The following is a 6,255-nucleotide window of genomic DNA, read 5'->3' as shown; positions in this document are numbered from 1 at the left end:
ATATTGGTCCGTTAATACCATATCAATATTGTAAGCTGGTGTCACTTTTTTCAACAGTTTTATGAAATCACCAGAGCTTTGATTTCTCGATGTTGATATGTAGGCGTATCTCGTAAAATGATCCACAAGAAGATGTAAGTATTTTTTTGTAGACCGCAATCCTCCAAATCCTCCAATGGTATCAATAGACACAATTTCAAAGGGTCGTGTTGCTGGACCTAACTGTGACATTAACCCAAATTTTGGTTTTCTCCTTGATTTATTCCTAATGCAAATTTCACATTCATCACAAATTTTTTTAATGTTTCTGTTGATATTTTCTGCCGTATAAAACGGTGTTATTTTATTTTTCATCTGTGTATGTCCAATGTGGCAGTAGAGATCATGGACATTTTTAATTAAAATTTTGCTGAATTTTTCCGACAGCATAATTTTTTTTCCTCTCTTATTCCGTTTGTAATAGATTCCATTTTCTAATATAAGTCTTCCATTTTCTAAGTTTAAATTGTTGTTTTGGTCATTTTTAATATCTTCAAGGTTTATCAAATTAACTACTTTTAAAAAATCGTCATTATTTTCATAAGATTCTAAAACTGGATTCCTACTCAGACAGTCAGCTTCTTGATTTGATTTTCCTGGGTTATATTTTATTTTTAAATTGTATTGGGATAAATAATATATTAAATCTCCTAGTTCCTCATCAGTTCTAGCCTTGATATTCATATTTTCTAATGGTTTATGATCTGAGTAGACTACTTTTCCCATCAGCCAATGTTGCCAATATTTCACAGCTTTTTTTATTGCTAGACATTCTAGATATATTGCCTTCTTCTTTTTTTGCGCTTCATTTAATTTTTTTGAAAAATAAGCTACCGGTCTGCTGTCCCCGTTTTCATCTTCTTGTTTCAGCACCGCCCCCACTCCTTTGATACTAGCATCTGTATAAATGCTTATTGGTAATTCAGGATCGAAGATTTTCAGGAATGGTTCAGAACATAGCAATGATTTAATTTTATTGAAAGCTTCTTGGCATTCTCTAGACCATATGAATTTCACATCTTTCCGCAATAAATTATGTAATGGATCCAGGATGACTGCACTTTTTGGAACAAACTTATGGTAAAAATTTATTTTTCCTAAGAATTGGCGTATATTTTTTTTTGTAACAGGTATTGGAAAATTTTTCACAGCTGTTAAATTATTTTTCAGGGGTCTAATTGAATTGTTTTCTATTATATGACCTAAATATTTGGCATGATTATTCGCAAAATTACATTTCGAAAATTTTAGTCTGAAACCTTCTCTATGAATTGCTTCCAACAATCTCGATATATGTGATAAATGTTCTTCAAAACTTTTCGAAAAAATCAATATGTCGTCTATAAAATTAACTGCAAAATCACATAGTTTGTATTTTCTTAAAATGTTACTCAATATCCTTTGAAAAATAGCTGGAGCAGTCTTCAATCCAAATGGCAGACATGTCCATTGAAAATGACCTTCTTGTGTTACAAATGCAGTTTTATATCTATCTTGAATTTTTAAAGGAATTGACCAGAATGCGGAATTAACGTCAAAAGTAGAGAAATATTTACAATTCACTGTTTTAATCATTAAATCCTCAATCAAAGGAAAGGGTTGTGATTGAGGGACGACAATTTTGTTCAATTCTCTAAAATCTATACATAACCTTGTTTTTCTGCCGTCTTCTTTTTTATAAGCCAGAGTTACAGGAGCAGCAAATGGACTATAAGATTCTTCAATCAAATTTTTTTCTAATAATTTTGATACTTGATTCTCTATTTCTTTTCTGTCTTCATTTGAACATCTATATGGACGTTTGTAACAGTATTTATCTACCATTAAGTCGATATGAGCTTCATAATATCTTACAGCTCCAACATCATATTTATCTTTCGCAAATACTGATTTATATTTTTCTATCAATTTATTTATTTCAGATTCTTTGTATATGTTACGGCTAAAGATAGGTGTGAACATAAACTTAAGATTAGCCGGCTAAACTTAGGTTTAGCTTCGGGTATTGGCTAATGTTAGTTTCTTCTATCTTTAGCCGGCTAAACTTAAGTGTAACCACATCCCATCGGCTTAAAATGTACAAGGCTTGAGGGGCGCAAATTTTCGGCAATTATGAAAAAATGTAAAGAAATAGTAATACGAGTATAATCAAACTATTAATGCAATGCATTTTTTGTATGAATTTCACATATTTCAATAGCAGAAAAGCATTCTGTTAAGCAGTTGAGAAATTGGAGAATAAACATATATTTGTTTCAACTGTGTTTCAACGAATTCTTATTGACGAATCTAAAAATCTAAACGCTTGATGACAAAATTCGAGAATTGCTATTTTCAGTGTGAGGGAAAACTGTAGTGTTAATGAGAGAATGAAGACGAGAATGATGCCGCGAACTTCTTCATCAAAATACCAAAGGTCAAATTCTAGAAAAATATAACTAGAAGTCAATCTTGTTTGTAGTTAACCGGACTATTTGGCTGATAAGCTTTACGATGAATGCACTTGTATCCACAGGATGATTCATCAAGGGTGGCGTGTTTTGGAACCCGTATGTTCAATGACTCGAGAAGAAAATTTTAACAAAATCAGCTAGAGAAAGAATTGGTTCGAAAGAAATTGCAACTTTAGAAATATAGTTCCTATTTCGTAATTTTTCCATAAACCCAATTATTGAATGGTAGGGAAAATATACTTTTGTTAACAGGAAGAATTTTCTATGTCTTTATCTCATTTCCTTGTGGGGTCATATTATGGTTTTTCACAAATTGGGCTTGATTTGAAGAGCATTAATCTCCTAAACAGATGAAAATAACTGGTTAAATGTTAAATTGAAAACCCATAGGCGTTATGTAATACAACCCCAATACATTCGATGCTCTTTTGCCTAATTGAATTCTAAAAATTTAAACAAAAAGTGGCCGTGTGCGTTCGTTCTCTCCCATCCGACCATTCATGATCCATCACCTCTCCGCGTGTCCATCGAATACATTTTTAGCCGTTCCGTTTTGGGTAATGTGCACATTAGCCGGCTAAAGATGAAATGCCCTGACGCAGATGAATATTTTATCGAACTTTAGCCGATCCTCGAATATAAACCTAAGTTTAGCCGGCTAATCTTAAGTTTATGCTCACACCTATCTTTAGCCGTAACATATATATCTAAATGATTCACGACTATCTCAAATTCATCTGTATTTATATGCTCATTGAAATTTATCTCATATCTATTCACATTATCATGTTCATCAGAATTTGAAAAATAATTCTCTTCCTTCTTTTCACCTTGTACATTAGGAATATCTAAAATTTTTGAATTATTTTCAACAAATTTTCTTGAGATCATATTCTTTTGTTCCAGATCATCAAATTGTGAGATCTTCAAGTCTTGATCTTGTACTAATTTGAAATTTTTAATGCAATCCAAACCAATTAAAAAATCATAACTGAAATTTTCATTGTCTACTACATAAATGTCCATAATTTTTTCTATATTGAAGATTTTGATTTTAAGGGTTACTATACCTTTTGTTTTTCCATCACCATTAATAGTCCTCAAGTTCACTATCTGTATGTTACTTGCAATTTTTGTTGACTTTATCTTCAATAATTTTGCATTAATCAACGATACATTCGAACCTGAATCATATACTCCAAAAACTTCTAGAATATCATTCAATAGTAACTTAACTTTTATTAATGGTGGCACATCTAGTTTTTTGGATTCTTTTCATTCAATTCAATCTCCAATGCAGTGTTATTCACGGTCTTCAAAACTCCCCCATGGTTTTCCTTTTTGAACCAGCAATTCTTCTCAGGATGATAACGTTTACCTTTTTCTTTACTAATACAAATTTGGCATGGTTTTTTTTCATCATTTCGTTTAGGTTTTTCCTCAGGATTCATAGTTTTTCTTTTGTCGTATTTATTACTATTATTCTTTGCAACCAAATGTTCAAGTTTTCCAATTTCATTATAAAGATCTTCAGTTTCTCGTAAAATTTCTCTATCAATTTTATCTGCAACATAATTAGGTAGACCAAACGCTATTAGGTCTATAAGTGTCCCAGTATCGATTGACTTCCTCACTTCTAATAATAATTTCTCTTTTTTCAAAGCATACTCAAGCAATGAACCTGCTTGATATTTGAAGGCTAAAGCATGTCTGGCTGGTGACCATCCTTTGTTCGCGAAGGTATCACAAAAATTTCTCTCCCATATATTCCATTCTGCTTCTATCGAATATTTAATCATCATACAGCTGTACCACTCTGCTCCGGAAAATTGCAAGAAATGTTTTAAAATTTCAATTTTCTTTTTGTCCTCATTTACTTGGAAACGTTCACATTCTTTATTAAAATTTTCAATCCATTGGTTTGCATTCAAATTTCTGCCAGTGAATTTCTCTATCATGAAATCATTCGCAACTTGTCCTAAATTCTGTGATTGGAATTGTGTTGGCTTATAGTTAATTAACTTCTCTACAAAATTTTCCAAGATTTTTTCTGAGCCAGTTGGGATAGATTTATCAGTATTTGTTTCTGCCTTGATTTCTTCCAAGTAAATATCATCAAACTGTACATTTTTCTCTTCATCCAAATAAGTTTTCGATATATCTTCCGTTAGTTTTATCCATATTCTACTCTTTTGATATCTTTTTGTTAATGATTTTTTTACTTTCACATAGTTTGGAGTGTTAATAAGTTGTTGGTGCAAATTAACTGGTTGGTATTCATCTGGTAATTCAAAAACCTCTCCATCAGTTGTTGCTATTGAAGTTACACATATAATGTTTGATTTTCCATCCGCTGTTGGTTTTACGGTGAAATCAAATCTCAGTTTATCCATGATTTGTGGAATAGATGCAGAAAATGTTGTTTTATAATGTATAGAGACTCAATTGCGTTTCTCTGAAACAATAGAGGGAATCTTTATTAACAATATCAAAACTCACAATATAACAAACCTGAAACAATAGAGGGAAACAACATTTAAAGCCTCTAATTCAATCTTCTGAAACTATTTATTATGACGCTTCGAAAAACTTCAAAATTTATTTTAAAGTGTTAGTTCGGCCATTCCAGGTAACACGAATATAATATTTAAGAAAAGCTTCACAATTATAACGCTTTTCTTTACACACTTTTCAAAAAATTGTTGTGATCTAATGACATGATGGATACTTGAAGAATATTTCTTATGGATATATCCATTTTGAGGTCGGCATTGTCATACAGGCATAGGTAAAGATCACAAGACTGCCTACAAGGACTCATAAATTCCTGAACGTAAGGGAAGTGTAAAATTCAATAAAAATATTCAATAATACAAAATTCCATTCCTGAAGAATAAAAATCTCATTTCCTGGAATCTTTACCAAGGCGTTCCTATCAGCTCTGAACGAATCTAATTGACCAACGAGTCATTAATTTGTAGGTCATTGCATTTATTCAGCACTATTAAATTGTATAATTTTCAGTTACATATAAGATTAAAAATAATCGTAATTAAATACTTAAACTCCATAAACCACTTTCCTTTTTATTTCGACACTTTTTTATAGGTGAATCGGCGTCCTGGTGAATAAATGCATATTTACGCGCGGATCAGTCCGAGTATCGGAAACCAGAAGCTCCAATACGACTATTAATTATGCTTGAATTATTAACCAGGGAATAATCGACAAATATTTTAATTACTTATCCATTCAATCCTTACAGATTGCACACAGCAATTCAGCGCAAGGAACTATAGGGCATCCCAGATGCATCTAAAAACATATGAGTCTATGGTTTTTCGGTTTTTGAAATAGTAAGATATCAGAAACCTGTTCAAAAATATCTTAATTAGTACTGGAGTTAGAGGGTGTTTCTGATAAACTACTGTTTCGAATATTTATATCTCCATTTCTGTTTGGAATATTCGAAAATTTCGAAACGTTTTTTTTTTGATAATTTTTATTTATGTGTTACTTTTACTGATCAGAGAAATTGGTTTACATTAACGAGCTAAAAAGGAAGTAGGTATGGTATTTTTTAAACAAGACACCTTTAATTTTTCAACATTAATTTTTAGCCTTCAGTTGGTCAAGTATCATCCTCCTATAGGATTTTCGAAAATGTTATTCATTTAGAAGTATTGAGTTCTCGGTTTCGCTATTGAGATGCGCCACCTCATATTCAGAATTACAAATTTGTATATATTCGTTATTTGAAATT

At 31.4% G+C, this 6,255-nt stretch overlaps 1 protein-coding gene across 1 annotated transcript; it reads right to left on the bottom strand.

Annotated features, from left to right (window-relative positions):
* Positions 1-833: 833 nt before the first annotated feature.
* Positions 834-4,885, bottom strand: LOC123307135. Its single transcript, XM_044889352.1, has 2 exons — positions 3,563-4,885; positions 834-938 (listed from the first exon to the last, which is right to left on the bottom strand). Exon 1 carries the CDS (start codon positions 4,883-4,885, stop codon positions 3,749-3,751), a length of 1,137 nt encoding a protein of 378 aa, XP_044745287.1. The 3' UTR covers positions 834-938; positions 3,563-3,748.
* Between the last annotated feature and the right edge of the window lie 1,370 nt (positions 4,886-6,255).

This window comes from Coccinella septempunctata, chromosome 2 (genome assembly GCF_907165205.1).
Source record: "Coccinella septempunctata chromosome 2, icCocSept1.1, whole genome shotgun sequence".
Classification (NCBI taxonomy): Eukaryota; Metazoa; Arthropoda; class Insecta; order Coleoptera; family Coccinellidae; genus Coccinella; species Coccinella septempunctata.
This window is presented reverse-complemented; position numbering and strand designations above follow the sequence as displayed.